The sequence below is a fragment of the Coloeus monedula genome (genome assembly GCF_965178545.1).
Source record: "Coloeus monedula genome assembly, chromosome: W".
NCBI lineage: Eukaryota > Metazoa > Chordata > Aves > Passeriformes > Corvidae > Coloeus > Coloeus monedula.
Window position 1 is genome coordinate 31,283,787 of NC_138821.1, and position 21,518 is coordinate 31,305,304.

The following is a 21,518-nucleotide window of genomic DNA, read 5'->3' on the forward strand; positions in this document are numbered from 1 at the left end:
GGGGATTTCGACATGTCACAGGTATTCCTCACTCCCCAACTGGACAAGGCATTGTTGAACGTGCCCATCAAACTCTTAAATTAATGCTGCTACAACAGTCAGGGACCACTAAACTCAACTCACCTGTCCTCAGACTCAGCAAAGCATTGTTTACCATAAACTTCCTGAACAGCACCTTTGAGGATCTAAACCGTCCCATCTATCGTCATTTCCAGAACACCGGGAGACAGAAACTGAAGGAAAATCCAGAGGTCCTGATCTGAGACCCAGAGACCCAAAAGATCCAAGGACCATACAAACTTCTAACTTGGGGATGTAGGTATGCCAGTGTATCTACCCCTCAGGGACTGAGGTGGATCCCAGGGAAATGGATAAAACCTTATGTCACTTCCTCAAAAGTTAAGGAGGTTAAAACTGCCTCCTGGAGGAGACGCTGTAAAAAGGATCCTAATTTTGCACCCTCATGTAAACCCCTTACACCAGATTTCGATGTTAATCCCTTAAGTTGCACTGTTTTGCACTCACATTTTCCACTGTATTTTGTAAATCTTCGTCCTGATACCCCATACCATAGATGTCCTGACTAACCCCCGAGTTTTAACTGGGGAACTAGTTTAAGGACATCCTAGGTACTGTTGGGTTGTAGGGACGATAGATTCCTATTATGTTTTGCACTGTTATTTGTTACTGTTTTATGCACTTTAAGTTACTAAGAGTTACAACCCAGATTTAAAGAAAAAAAATAGGGTATTGTTGCTGCCTGCTCAGAGAGAGCCGCCCCTCCCTCTCCCTGAGACTGGTCAAACAGCCATGTGCTCTGAATCCCCTTTGTTCCAAAGCGCGGGCAAAATTGAAAGTAACTCAAACTCTAGAGCAGTGTCTGATTGGCCAGTTATCCTGGGTCTGCCCCTAGCTCTCCCCTTTCCCTTCTCGTGAATAAAAGAGAGAGCTCAGAGTGGGCCTGCCTTCTTTGGCTCTGCTCCCTTCTGTGAGCAACTTCTGTGTGTCTCTGTCTCTGATTGAAAGCATTTAATTGCAGGATTAAGGCATAAGCCAAGAGCTATATTTCTCCCTCTTTGCTTCTACTTGTGGTATTAGCTTTGCAGATACCACTTGCCATCTTTAGAGCTACTGAAGTGCCAGATTGCCCGTGTAACCTCTCTAGGCTGCTCGAGGCTTTCTAAGGCACTGAACTACCAGCCTAGCCGGCTAAGAGCTGTGAGTATTTCCACACCAGCAGGCTCAGTGTCATATAAACTGACCCATGATCAAAAACCCCAAAATTCTGCTGGTAACACCAGTCTCGAAGCCAGGTATTCATCTGCGTGATTTTCCCATTTCTTGCCCTACCATTCCCTGCAACTGGCAGGACAGAAGAGAACACAACTTGTGCCCACCCCGTCCCAGCTCCGAGGAGGAGGACAGAGAGCACATCTACAGAAGGACTCTGAAATTTTCCCAGGTTTCTCTCCACAGTGAGAGGTTTTATTATTTAGCATTATTATCCTTTTCCTGTGTTTGTTAAATAAATAGTTTTTATCTCTTTCACTTTCCTCCAATGAAAATTTCATTTTTCCCCGAACCTGGTGGGGGAGGGGTGGTTGTAACCTGCCTTCTATCAGGGGATATTTTCCTCCAAATTTGTTCAAACTGGCACAGCTGTGCAGTCTGACAATGGCTCTCATTTAAAAATTAAAATTGTACAAGAGTGGTGTGAACATAATGGAGTTGCCTGAGTGTTCCACCTGCCCTACAGACCTCAAAGTAATAGCATGGTTGAGAGATGGAATGGTCTACTAAAATGAACTCTAGAGCTACATTTATATACAGAAAAATGGAGTAAAGCCCTACCTGAAGCTGTCTGATGCTTAAATAACTGACAGACCCACCAGATGCCCAGTGGTTTAGCAGGGGGTGAAGTCCCGGGTGCAGGGGAACCAGCCGGAGTCATGACACGAACACCGATACGATTTGATCATCGTGCTCCAGTTTTATTGTTTACTTACACCAAGTTATACTTTGCAAAGTTCATGCCCCTTTCCCACGAGAAAGCCTCTAAGCAGCGGGGGAGCTGACCAGTGTATAGCTTTTCCCAAGGCTTTTCAAGGCTGCCGGCTAGCAAGTGCCTTGCAAGCCTATCTTCAGCCTGAGGCCCCGTCAGGGGTACTTCTGCAGCAACCCTGGGGTGCCCAAGCTCTCCTGGGGTATCATATGCCCCCGTTCCACAAGGAATTCCTCTACACAGTGGAATGAGCTCATTTTCCTGGTCTCCAAACAACGAAACCTGTAAAACCCCACTGTCAGCCTGTTGCTTTTCTCAGCGTGACGCTGTTCTTGACTGGAACAATAATCATGTCATTTAGTTAATGAACATCATCTCTCAAACTGTTGGTATTGTTTACACCATTCTCAGTCTTCGCATGCTAATTCCGCATGGTTAGCTGAATCTGTTCCTGAAACATCTTGGTATCAATCTAAATTGGTATACTTACTTCCCAACCCTCCAACTTATAAAGCCCAACCTTTTATGGCACATTCATATGATAAAACCCCATGGTGCATTACAATGCATGAACACGTAAATTCAGTGTGGGAGAAACAAGCCTTTGTGACTATACTCTGCTCTACAGCTAGATGCAAACCCAGTTTCAGATGATATGCTGTAATTGAACCAGAGTTTGTAATGACTCCAATTTAAGAACCACATGGATCTGTAAAAACAAAACACTGCTCTTTTAAATATTTCACCACTCTGGAATCTTGCATGGAATATTAATGGTACATTTTGCTGAAATTCTATAATTTCACTGGTCCTAATTCTACATTTTACAGAGTAGTGGTTGGTTAAGTACTAACAACAATTGGGCCACCTGTATCTGGCATAACATGATCGGCTCTATATATGCCAATTCTTGTCGGGTGGAGTCGCGGGAGACAAGCACTCAAGGCATGATGTTCAGCAAGTCTCGTTTATTATCATAAACTACACATACTTATAGTACTACTAATTAGCTCATACATATTGCAAAAGTCGAGCTCCTCATTGGTGGGAGCTATTCCGTGGGATCTGCAAACACGGTGGTCTTATCTTCCTCTTCCATATGGTTTCTGTCTGCTTACTTATCTGAATGCACATTCTGTTATCTATGCAACTTCTTGCTCAAGGACTCAGTGTCTGCATCTTTACTAAGCCTGCTGTGTTATCATGACCTTTGCTTTTTAGCCATTCTTCAGAAAGACTCTCAACAAATTCTTTTTCATACTATTTGAACGAGCCACACTTCCCTACTCAAACTTCATCATCCTGACAGTGAAAAGGAGACTTATCAATGGTGTGAGAAATATTTCCCTAGATATTCTTATGAAATCAAGTTGGTGGCCTACCATTCTAGCATCTGGATAGTTCTGGCTCTGTATAAAAGTCTTTGACCACAATGGGAAGGAAGTACTTGTACCATAGCACATCTTGTTTCCTGTGCATTTCAAACCAAAAATTTAACTATTCCTTTTTTACACAACCATTAGCCTGTATGCCATAAGCATTTTGTAATTAAACCCCTGGTAAAAACACCTATTTACACCTATATCACGATTACCTATTCAAAACCATTAGGCCACAGACTATCTTCTAGCATCACAAGGAGGTGTATGGGTACTGCCAAATACCATTTGTTTTTATACTAACAAATCTAAACAAATCTAATATCATATAAACATAAATCAAAGACAAGTTCATACCTTTCACCAAATAACTCAAGCAACCCTTGTCAGAAGGTCTATCAACTGCCTGGTTTTGGCTGTGGTCTTGGTTACCTGACTTCAGAGCATGGGCCTGTCATGTTCTGTTAATATTAGCTCTTACTATGGCTGTTGGAATGATGTTATTGTGTATTATATCTTGCTTTAAATCTTTATGCATATTGGTTACTAAAAATTAATGTTTTATACTCTCCTCCCTCCTCAAATGAACAGCCTTTAGACTACAAAAGGCCCATTACTGCTGTGGAGTCCTCTTTATGACCCTATTACTAAGTTTCAGGTCATGGGCAAGAGGTGATGGTGCCACCACCACTGGCATACTTCCCTGTTTGTGATGGTGTTGGGGGTGGGGTGTGGCTGGTACCCCCTGCTCCTGACCCCTGGTAATATGGTTAGCATAACTAATGTCATTTTATAAGGCAAACAGACATTCTCTGTGACCAACCTGGTCACGTATTAGTCCCCTTTCCCCTCATTATCAGGCCCTGAAGGTCCTGTGAACCAAGTAGATGAATCAAAGATTTCTTCTTTCCCGCCCTATTGGCCTCAAGATTCCTGGGTCCCAGGCTAACTAATCCCCTTCTTACTGGCCTTGAAAGCCCTAGGCGCCCAGATAACCAGATGTTGTTGATGACTCCATCACAGAATAGGGAAGCATAACAGAGCAGTTACAAGTCCTAAGAGGGAACTTGGACCAGAACTGCTGCTGGACAGTGACCTGTGACCTCCCAGTGGCCAGAGGTGCCTCCACTGTCACCTGCTTCCTCCGAGGATTGAGTGACAAGTGTTCTTTTATATGTCTTTCAAATATAGATTATGATTGTTATGTTCATACAGTAAACCAAGTATTAAGATGTGACCTGATTTGCAGAGGGTCCAGGTGATTAGAAACCATAAGCTAAGTGGTGCTATAAAATTCTGTACTACTGTTGCCAGATGAAAAATTGTCTACACCTGGTGAGATAACACAATGTTTATTCTTCAAAACCCACTGGTCCATGGAACTGCACAATGCCCATTGTGTAAGAAGGAGAACTGGATAGCAACCAGCCCAGTTGTGCCAACTTTTACCAGTTCACTGGGTGATCAAGTATGACTTTGGGGTCGCTGACCACCAGGGACCACCAGAGAGACCCCCAGGACAGAAGAATGCACGTGTAAAGGGGAGGGAAAATATGTTAATGATTTTGAGGAAATTATTATCATATGTATGTTTATTCTGGGAAAATCAATGAATATGTATGTAAAATATCATATCTAAACAGGAACTTTCCTGTACTCAGCATGCGTGACTTTTGGAGGAGCTACCCCCTCGTGCATCCAGCTGAATAAAGAATGCCTGCTTCTTAATGCTACATTGGTGTTAAGAAGTTTTTTTATTTTTACCAATTTTTTGGTTACGCTACACTACTTATAAAATTGTACTACACTGATTCTGCTTATAGAAATCTTGTATTATTCTGATTATAAATTATATTCTATACTAATCATAAAATCCTGTAAAATAAAATAAATCTCCAACTGTAACTATGACTTAGTGCTGTCATCATTCTGCCAAAGATCCCTAAAAGAACCTGTCTGTCCCCTTGGTTTCAGGTGACACCATGTGATCTAGATACATTTATTGATGTCTACTGTCAGATATCACTTGCTAGTTATGCTATTAAATCTCTGCAAGAAAAAAAGGCTATGCTAATCAATATTGTAACTTTCAAGTTCAAATATATTTTTGATAAAATTAAGGTTAAAAACAGATATACAGATATACCAGAAATGCTAAAGCAGTTTAAACGAAAAGGTAGCGTTAGAAGACTTTTGCATTGAAATTTACCGCAAAACTATTTGCTAGTTAAGAGTTTTGACATACTAAGTTCCTGTTTCATTAACATTTTCTAAAGCTCTAAGTACTTAAGGTCATGCAGTCACATAGAAGTCAAGCTACCTTTTTTGTGGCAGACTAATGCTTCAACACTGGCATGAAGTTTCCTAAGTTGCTGATCCAGATTCTCAAATTGCTCCTGTTTTTCTTCAAACCACTGACAAAAGAGGAAAAAGTCTAGCATTATAATTTGGATTACCAACAGCATTCCTTGTTTTAAAGAAGCAAATGATTCATTTATTGCTAGGATGGTCAACTGATACAGCTAAAAATCCAAGACAATAAAGCAGATTACTATCTTACTTTCTATGTCTACAGCTTTAAAATGCAATTGTTGAGCTTCATGAATTCATTTCATTCATTATTCGAGTAAAAAAAATGAGCTCTTACTGCATCTGATTCATTCATCTTAATCGTCATTTTGTTGACAGCATCAGCAGCCTTGTTTACCATCCTCAATATTCCTGCTCCACTCAGAGCCTGGGTGTTAACCGCTCTAGGCAGCTGGAAATGAATGACAAATAAGGGCAAACAGACTGGTTTAAAGGCTGAAGGTTTAACTGGGTACAAGGGGGAGAAAAGGATAAACTATTTTCTTTACTCCTATGTGTTACAATCTAGTGGAATCCAATTTCTCAGTTTTACTATTTTTACATTCTCAGAGGAAAACTTAACAATACAGACTATTTACTTTACTTCTACACCTTTACATTTAAATGGAACAAACAACCTACTTGTCAGAAGTTATGAACTAGCCAAAGGCCGTAACTAGTCAACTATATACTACAAAGAACAAACTGCCACTACAGAAACAGAAAAGCTTAGATTTATAATTACATACAGAAATTCTGTAATCCATTTCATTACAATGCACGATTCATATTGTGTACAGTTCATAGAAAGTTGATGTCTTTTTGCTTTTAAATATAGGTCAGGTTTCAAAACCTACCTCATGAGTATTGAGAGAACTGTGCATTTTGAGGTACTTAGAAGTCCTCATGAATAAGTTAACAAACTTGAAATTGATATTATTCTTTGTTAACATTAGACTAAATATATCAGGCCATTTACCCTTCATATCTGATACTTTGTGTCAGCAGCATTGACACTTTTAAGTTATCTATCAATGATGCTTCTGTCAGTAATGAGGCCTCTATGACTTATTAGCATAGCTAAGATATTGACATTGGCCAAAAGATAATCCACTATTACAGCAAATCAACTATGTATGCTTATAGATGTGTTTTTGGAGAAATAACAGACAACCACAATATATTTCCTTTTGTAAAAGGTGCCAGATTGATATAGCACTGGTGACTGAAGTCCTCAAAACATCTAGCATGGGCAGCAGCACTGCATGCCTGTTCACGTTATGCCAATAAACCTCAATCTTGACTCCTAGAGGCAAGAACTGTTTCCAAGACAGTTTAATTCATTATTTTAATTAAATCTCAGTAGCACTGACTATGGATTTTTATATTGTGTATGATGAGCTTCACACAGAACCAGAAAAACCAACTCACTTGGCAGAAGTCATTGAACAGCAGATAGCTTTTGGTCAATACTAGCCTAAGATTTATCAGAGGCAGAGGCAGTAGGCTTTGTACACAATTACCTAAGTAGCCTTTTGTCACTCTGTCCCATGAAGGGTACAATCCAATTTGATTTCATATAAATTTAGGAGATTAGGTTTCAATACAAAGAGTGCATTGCTTTGTACATTACCACATCTGGAAACAAATAAAGAACTTAAAAGACAGTAAATACCTCAGAACTTTCCAAGAATAGCCTTAAATCTGGATCTTGCAACAAGGTAGGATGTTTTACTGTTCTTTGTAGATACCTATGATTTAAAAAAGTTCAAATATTAGATAACAAAATGGATTTCATGTGCCTGACAGCATTGGAAAGTATCCTTTAGCTAAAGAATGGGTACAATGCAGGCAGCATGTAACCTTTTTTCATTATCTAATGGGGTTTGAACAGTTGTAGTCATCTCTAGAGACAAGTTCTTGGCAGTGGTTTCTAACCTAGTTTGTTTATATGAAACTTAAGATGTCATAATCTGCCATAAATCTATATTGCACAGTATTAAAATAATATACTTGATATTTTAAACACCTCAGTGAAGGCTTTCTGTTCTAACAACACCCAATTTAAATGAACTATTTATTCATTGGCTAGACAGCCTTCTTCCTATATTAGTTCTACAGGACTCATCCACCCAGAAGTTAAATTAGTGCAAGTCTTTCTTTTTGAAATTTTTTGCATTTCTGCTTGGATCTAAAAACCACTGATTGTACAAATGTGAGTTGAAGATGGAAATTTCTACAGTTCTCATTCACTAAAAACTGCTGCAAGTTTGTCATAACTGATTTTAATATTATGTATTAACAGAAAGTGTCTGACGTTTAAAAGAATGCTTTACAGAAACGTAATACCTCAAAATACCATGGGAGCATAGGAAAGTATTCAATATTGCCAATTAAGATGAACTAACAGAATGTGCCACTGCGGCAGCTGTGCGGAGCCCTTCTGCTCCGCCAGCGAACCATAAGTCTGTCGGGGCTGTGGGAGAAGAACCAGAAGATGGCCCCTCGTCCCCCGACCCGTTTGACCCTGGAGGGGAACCGGACGGTATCGTAGAAGAGCTCACGCCTCCCCACGCCATGCGGCATCAGCCGGAGCCGGGTCGTGGCGAGTGGCTGGAGCCGGGGCGGCCTTTCCTGGTAGCGTGTTCCCTCTCCATTTGCCCTCTGCAAGAGTGTAGCAGCGGCGGCAGACGCGGCGGGAGGAGAGCGAGTGGGGCCAACGGGGAGCGGCACCAGCGACCTCACGGCGCCGGCGAGCACATGGCGGCCAGCGCATGGCAGCACAAAAGAGCACAAGGCAGCACACAGAGAGGTTTGTCTCCACCGGACCCTGGGAAGAGGAAGTGCCACACGGCACATCCCTACGGAGAGGATCCTGTCGAGAGCTGACGGACGAGTTAACAGCGAGTGATCATCCCATAGAAGGAAGTGTGTTGCTGATGTGGCAACACGGGATAGGTCACGTAGTGAGGATTACCATATAAGGAAATACTCTGCCTTAGAAAAGTGTATAAAACCAGCTCATTTCTTTGAATAAACGATTCAGATTCCTGTTATGAATGTATTGTGATATTGGCTTGGCATAGGTTAGCAAGCATAGTCCCGGAAGGGATGTCCTTGCCAAGGGGTGCTTACAGTTTCCTCTGGGACCTGATAGAACCTATCAGCTGGCCCGTTTGAATATGGACAATTCTCTGAGCCACTTACAGTTGTGACTGCCTCTATGATACACACTTAAGAATAGACAAACTCCCCCCCCGAGCTCTCTCTCGTTTCCGGCGCTGGGACAGGTGGCTGCGGGGCCCGAGCGGGGGCCAGCGGGGGCCAGCGGGCCCGGCCCCTGCTCGGGCCAGGCCGGGCCGGGCTACGGCTCCAGGATGACCCCCCCCCAGCAGGGCTGTGGGCAGCCAGAGCGGCTCGGAACCCCCCCCCCCCCCCCCCCTCCACTGCGGCCAAGATTTCAGCAAACGCGGCACCACTGTCCGGCAGAGGTCAGGTGACCAACAGCGATAAGCCACACAGCTGCAAGGCCGAGGTGAGATTAACCCTTTTATTGCTGTGAAGAGCTGAAAACCTGAGGGAAGAGAAAGAGGAGATGCTTAAAGCTGAAGTATTGTTGCGAAGCTATGATATGTCAGAGTACCCATTGTAATTTCATGAAGATATGGGGGGTGGAGTGTTCAACTCATAAGCAAAAGCACCTGCGCTGAGATAGGCAGATGCTGACGCAGCTGTAATTTCATGAGAAGTTTGGACAGGGAGAGATGGACCAGATGAGGACTTTTGCTCCAAATGGGAAAGGAGAAAACCTCAGTTCCTAGAGATACTCCCAGAGATAGTCCTAACAATGAAGATGATGAAGACCCTTTGCTCCCCGGGAAGGAGAAGTGCCTCTGTTTTTGTTCCTGAACGGCTCAACCTTAAAATTGTACCCGAAAAACTTCAAGAGTGGACCCTTGAAAGCAGTTGCGGGAAAAGCTGCAAGTCGGGGGGGGGGAAGGGACTCACATGCGAGCAGAGAGACTCCTCTTCCTAAATGGACTGAACAATATTTGGAAGTGGGCGGCTGTCTCATTGTGATAATGTTTTCATAGCACGAGCAAGAAGAGACTTCTCTTTCTAAATGGACTGAACAAGGTTATTATGGAAGTAGTAAACAGACTGAACATCTCAAGGGTTGTCTTTTTACATTGTCAGTGGGAGAAGGGAGAAAGGTGGGGGGGAGGAGAAGTGTTCTGAATATGTGGTATGATTTTTTTTTCTCTTCTTTTGGGTCTGTTAATAAACTTCTTTATATTCTTTCAAGTTTGGTGCCTGCTTTGCATTTCTCCTAATTCTTATCTCACAGAAGATAAACAATAATGAGTATTTTGGACCAAACCACTACACTAAATTGGTGTTTCCACCCGGTTATGAACCGAACCCGCTACATGGCTTTTTGCATGTTCCTTAATGTTAGAAAAACTTTACCTAGGTTCTGTAATGTAATACATGATATAGAATGTCTATTGTTTATGTAGTCAATTTAGAAAAGATAGGCAGAGAAAGTCTTCACATTCCTGGAGTATATCGGAGAAGAAGAAAACCAGAAACCAGGGAGAAGAATTTATGGAGGGAGCAGAGACGGAATGGAGCCAAGGAGGAAGATAAGGCTGATGGGATGATACATAGAAACTCCAAAGAATTTATGAATCATGCATTATTGTGATGAATATGCAATAAGAGATGTACTTTTAAAGATGATCGTTTGAATGTAGAGGTGTGCTTTTGGCTCTCTGCCAAAGTACCCGGCCATAATACCCTTTTTGCTATTGTCTCCTAATTGTCCCTTTTATTCAACTGTTTTTTTTTAAATTCTACAAAAAGTGGACCTTGTTTTTCACATTCCCTGCCGGTCTGAGTCTGTGATTCAATTGCCGACAACAGAACATCATTAACAGTATTTGTATTTTTTGCAGAGCTTTAGTTTTGCTCAAGCCTCAGCTGTAAATTACCAAAACTGCCCCATTACAGGCACAAATTGCTTGGAAACTGTCCTAGAAAGTTATATAGACTGGGACTTAACGGAAAGTTTGAGTACATCGATATTGTAAACACAATGTATTGTCTCCATCCTCCATTAGATATGGCCACCAGATCTATACTTTTCTTCCTAAAGAAGCTAAGAGTTGCAGTGAAACTATTTCATACATTAGATTGCTCAACTTTTCCTTGCCTGTACTGATAGTCAGTAGCAAGTACTAGTTGACCTGGCAAAGAGCTTTTCCTTTTGAACTTTTCTACTAGAAAATAGCACTTACTGCAAGGGTGATAACTAACATTTTCACCGAAGACAACACCAGGCATGCTTGAAGACACCTGTCAGGCTTGTAGTACTTAAGTTCACTATTCTAAGGCATAAACTTCAATGAATTAAAAAAAAAAGGCAAATTGCTTTTCTGCCCACTTTCCCCATGATACTAAAAGGGTAATTCAATTTCTACTGTTTCTGTGAAACTTTAAGCACAGAAATAAGGCATGCAAAAGTGGCTTTCAGCAAGGACAATATTGTAATCAGTGGCGACCACTTTACACATTGGAAGATCAAGAGAAGTGGCATAAGGATGGAACATTACAGTATAATCGCATATTGCAATTAATGTTGTTTTGTAGAAGGGAGAATAAGTGGGATGAAGTTCCTTATGTTGACTAGTTTTTCACCCTAAGAAATCATCCAGAGTGGCAAGAGGAATGTGGGAGGACCCTTCAAGATCCATTAATTTTAACATTTGAAAAGGAAAAGAAAGGGAAAGGGTTGAAGTGATGTTGTTCTGCGTGCAGCATAGGACAGAAGTTTTTAAAGTGCGGGTGAGAAGAGGAGGAGAATTTAGAGCTGATGGTTACTCTGTGGCAAAGAATGGAGGAGGGGAATGATGAATCACTGGGAAAGATGTTTAAACCTATGGGTAGGTTGTGGGAAAGTGGACTGGAATGGAGAGAATGTTTTAGGGGATCCGAGGATTTTAGTCTGATTGCAGGATACACTAGAAGGCAGAAAGGAAATGTTGGGGGAGATGCCAGGGAAGTCCTTATGGCTCCCCCACAGCAGGCGGTCAGGAATCATGGTCCAGTAACCCCATTTTTAATAGTGGATTTAATGTCATGGAGACAGGTGGCAGGAGTTTATAGGGAAGATCCAAATAGAGTTGCTAAAGTATTTGAAACCAAAATTAGGACTCAGGACACCCTCACTTAGAAACAATTGGTTGAATATTTTAATAGTTGGTGGCTGAAGAATACTTTGGTAATTTGTAAAGAAAGGGGACATTGGAAAAGGGAGTGTCCCCAAGCCAGGGGAAATCAGACAGGAAACCTAAACCTGGTTCTTCAAACCATCAAGCTCAAGACCTTAAGTGAAAATGAAGGATTCCCCTGAAGGGGAGCAGGGGAATCATCGTCAGCTGATCCCCTGGTTACATTATTGCTGGGGTATGAAAAGGTGCAGTTTTTAAATTGATACAGAAGCAAATTATTCAGCACTGAATACATACAGAGGAAAACTTAGCTTGGAAATTGTAAGTGTTATGGGTATGACAGAGAGGAAAGAGAACAGGCCTTTTTTACAACCATTACTATTTAAATTAAGAAAACAGTGGAGGGCACACCAAATTATATATGCCTGAATGCCCAATCCCCTTGTTGGGGAGAGATTTATTGGGAAAATTGGATGCTCAAATAACTTTCTGGGATGGGGAAATACAAATTCAAATATCAGAACCCAAAACTGTCAGGGCAAAGATATTTATGTTACAGGAATCAAATGAGTTGGAAAAAATCCCAAAGGAGGTAGAGAATGCTGTAACCCCACTGGTGTGGGCAACTGAGATGCCTGGATGATCAAAGGTGGCCAAACCAGTGAGGATTACTCTCAAACCTGAAGCCAGACTGGTAAAGCAAAAACAATATCCTATTTAGGAGGCAAGGAAAAAGTTGGAGAAGCTTATAGAAAGATTTTTAGAGTATAGGTTATTAAAAGAGTGTGAATCAGAATACAACACACCAATATTACCAGTTAAAAAGCAAAATGGGGAATATAGATTAGTACAAGATTTAAGGGCCATTAATAAAAAGTACCTGATATTCATCTAATAGTAGCTAATCCGTACACACTCTTGACAGCACTGAAAAGGGCATAAAAATGGTTCATGGTGCTCGATTTTAAGGATGTCTTTTTCTGCAATACCTCTTGACTCAGATGTTAATGATTTTGGGGAAATGATTATTATATGTATGTTTATTCTGGGCAAATCAATGAATATGTATGTAAAATACATTATATAAACAGAAACTTTCCTGTAGTCAGCATGCATGAATTTAGGAGGAGCTATCCCCTCATTCATCCAGCCGAGTAAAGAATGCCTGCTTTTAAATGCTACATTGGTGTTAAGGAGTTTTTTTATTTTACTGAATTTTTGGTAACACTCTCATGACTGCCATCCTGAACATTGCTACATTAACTGTCACCCTTCAGGCAGCTGTTCACCCCTCAGTGGCAGTACCAGATGTAAAAGATGCATTCTTTATGGTGCTGCTACAGGAGGAACATAAGGAAAGATTTGCTTTTACCTATGTCTTGGTTTGAAAGACAGATGTCTGCCAAGGAAGGTGGGAACCTCCCTTGAAATGGAGAGCATGACCCCTTTCCCTCCAAATTATTATAACTATGAAATTAAGGGGCTTTCAGGCAAAGATATGGGAAAAGGAATAACAGTTCTTTACTAGTCTGTATATGGATAACAAGGCAAACAAGCAACAAAAATGACAGCAACAACAAACAAAACCAGAAACCCAGTAACAGCCTTCTCTCGGCTGTCAAGCCCTTTCCCCTTTGGTGTAGTTACGGGCTAGCTGGCAGGGTAGGTGCGATGATTCCCCCTGTGACTGCAGGGGGCGCTGTGGCGCAAGCTCAGCTGCCTTCTCCATTAGGTTAATGGCAGGGGCACCAGCTTTCTTTACAACCTTACAGGAGCAGTTGGTCCTGGTGCCCCTCTGGATAGCGAAAGGAGCTGTAGCAGGAACCTCAGAGCAGCAGCTGGAATGGCAGAGGCAGGCATACCCAGGGTAGCAAACGACATGTAGCAGAAACTCTGCAGCTGTAGCAGGAGCCGGGGGGTGCCCCAGCAGGCACGGGATGCTCAGTTACAGTGTAGCGAAAAACCTGGAGCAATGGCAGAAAAAATGGTGGGGCTGGGCAGCAGCAGCCGGGCTCCCGAAGGCAGCCGGGAGACGCTCCCTTGGAGGGGGCTCGGGGTCTTGAGTTTTCCCCTGAGGCACCCGAGTAGATGGTGAGGGTCCTTTCCAGTGAGGTAGGGTGTTAATAAGGTCCCAGTGCAACAGCGGCTCTTACGAGCAGAGCCTCGCTCACGGTAGGAGAAGGCAGTAGGAGATGGGACTCCACATTGGTGGCGAATTCTTCCCACAGAAACCACAGCCTGTCTCTCCTTCTATCCCGAGAGCAAGACAGAAAGGAGCCGAGCCCAGCTCCTCACCCCCCAGCCAAAATCTCGAGGTATCTCTGCCCTTCCAAAAGAAAGCCCCTAAGCTACAAGAGTCAGCTGCACCCTTCCCCTCACCTTAGCCACTTCTTTTGTCTCTATTAAGTACCAGTAGTTATTATCTCTGAGGCAACAGATGGGGAAAAAATTCCCTGAGAGAAAAAGAAAAAAATAAAGAACAATCCTTACCTCCAACAACCTACCATAGGATACAATTTATTTTTAACAGACTTCCTCATGGCTATAAACATTCACCCACTATAACTCATGCAGCTCTTGCTGAATTGTTGGACAAGCTGCTGCTACCATTTGGCAAGCACTGTACAAAACAAAAGCATCATATTAGCTCTGGGTGGATATACCCTAGGCACTCACTAGAAAGGGTATCCAGTCCAGTCTCCCTGATGAGACTTGTGTTATTTTTATTTCCCTTTCCAGGAACAGAACCGGTGACAATATCAAAACACCTTCCCTGAAGATGGTCAAACACTGGAAGAATACTTATCTTTGCCACAAGACTAACCATCTCCAATATGAATCAGATCCAGTTTATACATTGACAAGTCCAACGCATGGGGTGGAAGCTCACAATTCTTTTATTTGTACTAATCAATATGGTAACTGCGGTACTGTCTAAATCATACATTTAAGATTGTTGGAAATACAGGAATATTGGGTAATGCAACAAAAAAATTAACAAAGCCAATCATTAGTCAACAATACAGTAAGTGGCTAAAATCTGAAAAGGTGGAAGGGAACTGTCACTTTTTTGTCCCACAATGCAGAACCATCTTTATTAGACTACACAAACAGAAACACCCTTTTAACTATAAAAATGGTGAATCAGATAGAAAAAAAAGAACAATCTGTCCACAATGCATCCTACTATCTCTGAGACCCCTGATAAGACTGTTGAAACCTTATCCCCACAGGTTTCTGAAGTTGGACTCTATGCTATTAAATATACAGAGTAGCAACAAGTGCTGTTTAATCCATCATGGTTCCTCAAGTAAGTGGAACTATCAATGCAGGTTAATATCTCTGCAATTAAACCCACCTGATCACCATTCCTAAATACATCCCATACAGGGTGGTCAGCATGGTTGCATGAGCAAACCATCACCTCTACAAAACAAACAAGGAGAGATGTGATTGGCATCCTGGGAACAGGATTAGGAGTATTAAACAGCATAGATGCTGAAGTTTTGGCAAACAAATTAAGCTTGGAAACAAGTGATTCATATAAATTGGAACATCTGTTAAGATCTTTGCTGGCACTAGGAACTAGTCAATGGCTCTTAGCTGATATATTGCCTAAATGGGAAAGAATGAATGAGAAGGATCACCAACTAGTTGTAGACACACTTGGCATCACCCAGAAGAATGTTTCTCTAGCTCTTACCAGTATGCAAGCTCACTTATGGGTGCAATCAACTATAGCATCAATTATAAAGGAAGGCAATGAGGGCACATTACCCACTGAGATTCAAAAGTTACTTTGGGAAAATGCAACTCAATTTGAAAAGGATTTCCAGTCTTAGTGGTATCTAATCAACCTCACTTATGACCCTACCAAAAGTAAAGACATAGCTTTTGTTTTTATAAATACACAATGCTTTGGTATATACTTATAGTGGTTTGGTCCAAAATACTTATTACTGTTTATTTTCTGTGAGATAAGAATTAGGAGAAATGCAAAGCAGGCACCAATCTTGAAAGAATATAAAGAAGTTTATTAACAGACCTAAAAGAAGAAAAAAAAAAATCATACCACACCTTCAGAACTCTTCTCCTCCCCCCACCTTCCTCCCTTCTCCCACTGACAATGTAAAAAGACAACCCTTGAGATGTTCAGTCTGTTTATCACTTCCATAACAACCTTGTTCAGTCCATTTAGGAAGAGGAGTCTCTCTGCTTGCATGAGTCCCTTCCCCCAACTTGCAGGTTTTCCCACAAATGCTTTCGAGGGTCCACTCTTGAAGTTTTTTGGGGTGCAATTTTAAGGTTGAGCCGTTCAGAAACAAAAGTTCTCTTCACCCATCTCTGGGAGCATTTCATCTCTAAGAAATCTTTGGGAGCATCTCTAGGAACTGAGGTTTTCTCCTTTCCCATTTGGAGCAAAAGTCCTCATCGCTTCCATCTCTCCCCGTTCAACTTCTCATGAAATTACAGCTGCGTCAGCATCTGCCTATCTCAGCGCAGGTGCTTTTGCTTACAAGTTGAACTGAACACTCCACCCCCCATATCTTCATGAAATTACAATGGGTACTTCTCTCTCTTCCCTCAGGTTTTCAGCTCTTCACAGCACTAAAAGGGTAAATCTCACCTAGGCCTTGCAGCTGGAATGTGGCTTATCACAGTGGAGGGAGGGGGGAGCCGAGCCGCTCCAGCTGCCCACAGCAGCGCTGGGGGGGGGGGGGGGGGGGGGGGGGGGGTTCAGCGAGTGGAACAGGGCCCATCGGCTCCAGGATGGCTGTGGCCTGGCCCGGCCTGGCCCGAGCAGGGCCTGGGCCAGGCCCGCTGGCCCCCACACGGGGCCCGCAGCCACCTGTCCCAGCACCAGAAACGAGAGAGAGGAGCCTCTGCCTCAGGGTTTCTATTCTTAAGTGTGCATCACAGAGGCGGTCACAACTTTAAGTGGTTTAAAGAATTGTCCATATTCAAACTGGCCATCTGATAGGTTCTGTTAGGTCATAGAGGATGCTGTAAGCACCCCTTTGCAAGAACATCACTTCTGGGACTATGCTTTGCTAAACTATGACAATACTATATACCCAATCCTTGCACTAGGAGTAAATCACCATGGAACTATATCTGTTTGGACAGAGAGTATGGGACCAACAAAATGGGAACAAATGTCACACTGATGATGTTGACATGTGTTTTACAGAAACAACAAGGATTTATTTGTGAAAGCAACACCATTAAGGCCCAAGACATTTGTCTTGACACTGAACAAAATGTTTGTTATTTTGAAATACATCCTGATGAAGTCCTTAAACTGTACTGGTATATGTTGGAAATAGATGTGTTTGTATGAGAGAATGTGCTGGTTTTGACTGGGATACAGTTAATTTTCTTTACACTATCTTGTATGGGGCTATATTTTGGATTTGTGCTGGAAACTGTGTTGATAATAGATGTTTTCCTTATTGTTGAGCAGGGCTTACACAGAGCCAAGGCCTTTTCTGCTTCTCACACCATCCCCACTGTTGCCAGAATGATTTTTGCTTTTATATTTTCTATATTCTTTACACACATATTTGTAGCTCTGTAGCCTATTATTGTATTCATAGCTGCCTGCCTGCCAACCCTGAGTCCAAGTACTTTTCCCTACCTTTTCACTACCCTGATAGGCAAAAGGACAAAACACATTCCAGAGCTCCAAGCTCCGGGGGGTACAAAGCTCCTATCCTGTTACAGTGCGGATTACTGCAACACACGTATCAAATCAACGAGGCCCGTGGAAAAGAAATATATATGGACTGATTCTTGATAGATGTTTCAGAGATGTTTATTCCTCCAGCCGCATGGCCGGGTTCTGCCGAGCAACTGTTGCAATCACGGGACTCGAGGGTCCCTGCCCGCTCAGGGGAACACAAAACAACCAATGGGGAGCGAGGCTGACCAGGGGCTAGGGAAACCCCATGTCTCCCCCCCAGGGCCCCTTTTCCAGGACCACATGGCAGGGGGGGAGACCCCAACACTATCCTACCTTGGTTCTTCCTGGGAACCAAGAATGAAAACAGCTCTTCAAGATACATTTTTATAAACAATGTTTAGTCCCTATATAAAGGGGGGGTGGGATTCAGAGAGGGTTGAACTGGGGGGAATTGCCTTACCATTTGTGCTCCTAATTGGTGATTTTTGTCAATTATGCTAATTTGCTGAACTTATAAAACTCTATTCACCCCATCCGGGGGTGGGTATTTTGGGTATTTTCCATATCTGCCCCTTGGAGGCCTCCGATAAAGACCAGCCTTTATATTACATCCTATAATAATATTATCTCAAAAGTGTGTTGTTTTATTTCTAGGTTCTTTAAGGCATCACCACCAGTGAGTAGGCTGGGGGTGCACAGGAAGTTGGGAGGGGACACAGCCAAGACAGTTGATCCTGGTGGACCAAAGGAAAGTTCCATATGATATGATGTCATGCTCATCATATAAATCTGGGGAAAGAAGAAGGAAGGGGGCACATTCAGAGTTACAGTGCTTGTCTTCCCAAGTCACCATTAGGTGTGATGGAGTCCTGCTTTCTTGAAGCTGGCTGAACACCTGCCTGCCCATGGGAAGCAGTGAATGAATTCCTTGTTTTGCTTTGATGTGTGTGTGGCTTTTGCTTTACCTATTAAACTATCTTTATCTCAACCCATGAATTTTCTCCCTTTTACTCTTCTGATTCTCTCCCCTATCCCACCAGGGAAGAGTGAGTTAGTGGCTGTGTGGTGCTTAGTTGCCAGCTAGGGTTAAAGCAGGATAGAACCCTTTGTTATTTTCTATTTATAGACAACACCACTGTAGATATGCAAATATCTGCATTTTCAATTTTAGTGAAATTATGGGATGCCATTAAGCATTCAGCTCTTGTCACAACCTAGCAACCGTTACAATCTAACTATACATTGTATCAAGATTTATTACCTACCCCTATTGGAATCAATCTCACATTGGTAAGAAATCCGTGGCAGCAGGAAGACCTGTGTCAATTGCTAAAATGAGTTCAAAAAAAAGGACAAAGAACCCTAATTACTGTCCATCACGGCACAGATAAGATACACCATGTCCTAGAAAGAGTGAAGATAGTGGAGAACATCACTGGTGGGAAACTCTACTTGGATGGTCACCAACAGCAACTGGAGCTTTGAATTTGATGTTAGACCCCATTGTAGTCTTGTTAATCTTTGTATTTTTGTGGTTATTGTTAACCCTTTGTTTATATATCAAATTGCAGAGCTTATCCCAATGTATAATAGCTATGAGTGCCCATGTTGATATTAAAGAATCAGAGAATCTGATATTTTAATTTATTTACCAGCCTATCAAAAAGGTGATGTCTTTAGCACCCTTTATTTATGGCACAGAGGCAAGAAATGACCATACCACTACTCTGGGAAGTAAAATGGATTGACTGTAGTCACAGGGTGGAGAATATGATGGGTACACTTTTCCTGTTTGAACTAACTGGACTTTGGTGCAGGCAGATGCTCAACAAGTAGGCCTATCCAAAGTTAATCCTACTGCACCAAAGCCACAAAACTGGATTAGCTGGAAACAGGGCTGATAAGTGCCTGAAACTGCATGAACACAGCACAAAATCTGACTACGAGTCAACCACTTGACGCTACCAATATGTGCAGCCATCAGGGTCCGTTGAGCTCTCCCTCCATAGCAGCTGGCTGTGTAACAGTGATCTCCCCTCGAGTGGAGATGCCTCTCACGGTTACCCCTCAAGGCTAAGAGATCCCCTACCTGACACCAGGCATCAATGGGTTGCGAAGTGACGTTTTTTGCATGCATGTAACATTTAGATACATAGAGTAAGATTACACAATGGTCTTTGTATCCCATACTAATTTTAAGTGTAGTAGATCATAGAGCATTGAGTGCTAATCCATTTGTACTCATTAAATATCTTACATACCTACATTTACTGATTAGAACTCAATAAACTAACTACTAGATCAGATCTGAGTGATCTAATCTAGTCTTGTAACACCTTTCCACAGCAAAAATATGTGAACAATACCAGTTGTATGCCACTTCTGGATGTCAGAGATCTGCTATCTCTTACATCAAAACATAGCTAGTTATGCTAATGCACGATAAGTCATCAGAAGGCTGTTATACAGGAGAGCAGACTTTGGCCTCTTCAGGAATTTTCTTGGTAGAGTACCATGGGATAAAGACCTGGAGGGAAGAGAAGCCCAAGAAAGCTGGTTAATATTCAAGGATCACCTCCTCCAAGCTCAGGAGTGATGCATCCCAACAAAGACGAAGTCAAACAAAAATGCCAGGAGGCCTGCATGGCTGAACAAGGAGCTCCTGGACAAATTCAAACATGAAAAGGAAGCCTAGAGAGAATGGAAGCAAGGACAGGTAGCCTGGGAGAAATTCAGAGGGATTGTCTGAGCAGCCAAGGGTTAGGTTAGGAAAGCTAAACCCTGATAGAATGAAATCTGTCCAGGGACATGAAGGGCAACAAGAAAAGCTTCTGTAGGTATACTGGTGATAAAAGGAATAGGGAAAAAGTAGACCCTCTCTGGAAGGAAATGCGAAATTTGGTTACCATGAACATGGAGAAGGATGAGGTACTAAACTATTATTTTGCCTGTCTTCATCAGGGAGTGTTCCAGCTACATCACCCAAGTCACAGAAGGGTGTCACTGTTTAGCATAGTTTGGGCTTTTAGTTAAAGAGGGCTCCATCAGCCACAGAAGTGATTCTTTGCAAAGAGGTGCTTACAGCTTCCTCTAGACCCAATAGAACCAAACAACTGGCTAGTTTGAATATTGGCAACTTTTTTAAGCCACTTAAGAAGCTTGACACGTGTCATAGGTTAGCAAGCATAGTCCCGGAAGGGACGTCCTTGCTAAGGGGTGCTTACAGTTTCCTCTGGGAACTGATAGAACCTATCAGCGGCCAGTTTGAATATGGACAAGTCTTTAAGCCACTTAAAGTTGGGACCACCTCTGTGATCCACATTTAAGAATAGGCAAACTCCCCCTCCAAGCTGTCTCTCGTTTCCGGTGCTGGGACAGGTGGCTGCGGGCCCCGAGTGGGGGCCAGCGGGCCCGGCCAGGCCCTGCTTGGGCCAGGCCGGGCCGGGCCACGGCCATCCTGAAGCCATGGACCTGTTCCAGCCATGGAACCCCCCCCCCACTGCCTTGCCGTGGGCAGCCGGAGCGGCTCGGCTCTCCCCCCTCTCCACTGCGATAAGAAACATTCAACATTCCAGCTGCAAAGCTGCAAGGCCGAGGTGAGATTAACCCTTTTTATTGCTGTGAAGATCTGAAAACCTGAGGGAAGAGAGAGAGGAGATGCTTAAAGCTGAAAGTCTGTTGTAAAGCTATGATATATCAGAGTATCCTGTTGTAATTTCATGAAGATATGGGGGGTGGACTGTTCAGCTCGTAAGCAAAAGCACCTGCGCCGAGATAGGCAGATGCTGACGCAGCTGTAATTTCATGAGAAGTTTGGACAGGGAGAGATGAACCAGATGAGGACTTTTGCTCCAAACGGGAAAGGAGAAAAC

General features: G+C 42.6%; 1 protein-coding gene across 1 annotated transcript in view; it reads right to left on the minus strand.

Moving 5' to 3' along the window:
- Positions 1–21,518, minus strand: part of LOC309584620 (sorting nexin-2-like) — a 140,201-nt gene that overhangs the window by 20,187 nt on the left and 98,496 nt on the right. Inside the window, exons 8-10 of the mRNA XM_082300745.1 lie at positions 7,406–7,481; positions 6,029–6,142; positions 5,702–5,795 (exon numbers count right to left, since the gene is read on the minus strand). Of these exons, the coding sequence (XP_082156871.1) occupies positions 5,702–5,795; positions 6,029–6,142; positions 7,406–7,481 (284 nt within the window). The remainder of the gene's footprint in view (positions 1–5,701; positions 5,796–6,028; positions 6,143–7,405; positions 7,482–21,518) is intronic.